The 1420-nt window shown below is 32.5% G+C and overlaps 1 protein-coding gene across 1 annotated transcript; it reads right to left on the bottom strand.

Annotated features, from left to right (window-relative positions):
• Nucleotides 1-333: 333 nt before the first annotated feature.
• Nucleotides 334-1129, bottom strand: LOC148620834 (uncharacterized). The gene has a single exon (XM_088573936.1). It carries the CDS (start codon nucleotides 1065-1067, stop codon nucleotides 603-605), a length of 465 nt encoding a protein of 154 aa, XP_088430062.1. The 5' UTR covers nucleotides 1068-1129; the 3' UTR covers nucleotides 334-602.
• Between the last annotated feature and the right edge of the window lie 291 nt (nucleotides 1130-1420).

Here is a 1420-nt window from a genome sequence, read left to right as displayed (position 1 = left end):
ATTGATTCACATCTTCAATTGGCTCTATCTTTTGTCGAAGCGATACTAGCCATCTTTGTTTACGATATGTTCATGGAATTAATACTGTTGTTAAAACTGTCAGTGCCGTGGTCATAACAGATGAACAACCAATGAAAAAGCACGAATAAAGTACACGTTTATTAAATTAGCATTAAAACGACTTAACTACCCCATAAAGAGTAAAACATTTTTAATCTTGTTCATTGATTAAGTCGAAAAGTACAAAATGGTACTATGTGTCCCATAAAAAGACGTCTTTTCTTTATATCTTTTTATTTAACAATAATCTTAACATCTATTCATTGCCTTTACTTGCCAGAAATCACCATGTATTCAGCTCATAGTTTTGTGATAAACTATACAGGAATTTCCGTTTTGATCACTAGTATTATTATCATCCCTGAGGTTAGTGTTTTTTCTTCATGTTGGTCCTGAAATCAAATTTTTATGTTCAGGTTCTTCCATAGGAATGATGATTTACAAGTTCTTCCTTAGATGGTTATAACGTGGGCTACTGATACGGAATAGAACGTTGTGCGTAGCGGTGATGCGAACGTACGATGTTATAGAAATCCTTCATCCTATAATTTCTGTTTGAATTTCTCAGATTGTTCTTCAATCTCTCGAATATCGTCTTGTCTTTCAATGTTTGCTTCATAATACTCCATTGCTTCTTCCCAAACCTCATTTAATTCAATCAGGTATTTTTCAATGTTAGCCTGGATCTTTAATGCATTATTTGTTGATATCAATATTCCCTTTCCCACAATATCAGATAGACAGACAACCTTCTTGTCAGAAACATTGAATAAAAAATCACTTTCTTTTATTTCATCAATTTTCTGTTCCAAAATGATAATTGTAATCTCTAACAGTTTGGAACAAAGAGAATTGTCAAAGTCGTATTTTCGATCGAAGAATTCCAAGTCTATTCTCCTTGGTTCCAATGACACATTTTTGTTACACCACAAAGGTGTCTTATTTTGCTTAACACATTCCTTGAGTCTTTTCAGAGTGTCAATCAGACAAGATGCACTACTAGCCATCGATGTACAACTACTGATATGCTGTAAAACGACATTTTTCAAGTGATATGATTTTAAATCAATGTTAGAATTTTAAGACTAACTTTCAAGCAAGAGTTACTGGAATATTTAAAATGACACAGTATGACTAATTCGACAAATCACACATAAACAGGTCGACTACACTACCATATATTGTAATATGACCTATTAACGATATTTAATGAGCATAAAATAAGTTTGTTCCATGTTACAGTATCTAGTGCCCTCCGGATTAACCACTGGGTCACAAGTACACATGTAGCTCAGGTAAAATAAGTCAAAATACATAAGATATACTTTTTTAAGTATGGTCGTTTTATTAAGTCACATTA

Source organism: Perna viridis, chromosome 3 (genome assembly GCF_037379345.1).
Source record: "Perna viridis isolate PV_CMFRI_1.1 ecotype Kerala chromosome 3, ASM3737934v1, whole genome shotgun sequence".
NCBI lineage: Eukaryota > Metazoa > Mollusca > Bivalvia > Mytilida > Mytilidae > Perna > Perna viridis.
This window is presented reverse-complemented; position numbering and strand designations above follow the sequence as displayed.

Coding starts and splice junctions, on each gene's coding strand:
- LOC148620834 (XM_088573936.1), bottom strand. CDS start 1,067: ATGGCTAGTAGTGCATCTTGTCTGATTGACACTCTGAAAAGACTCAAG.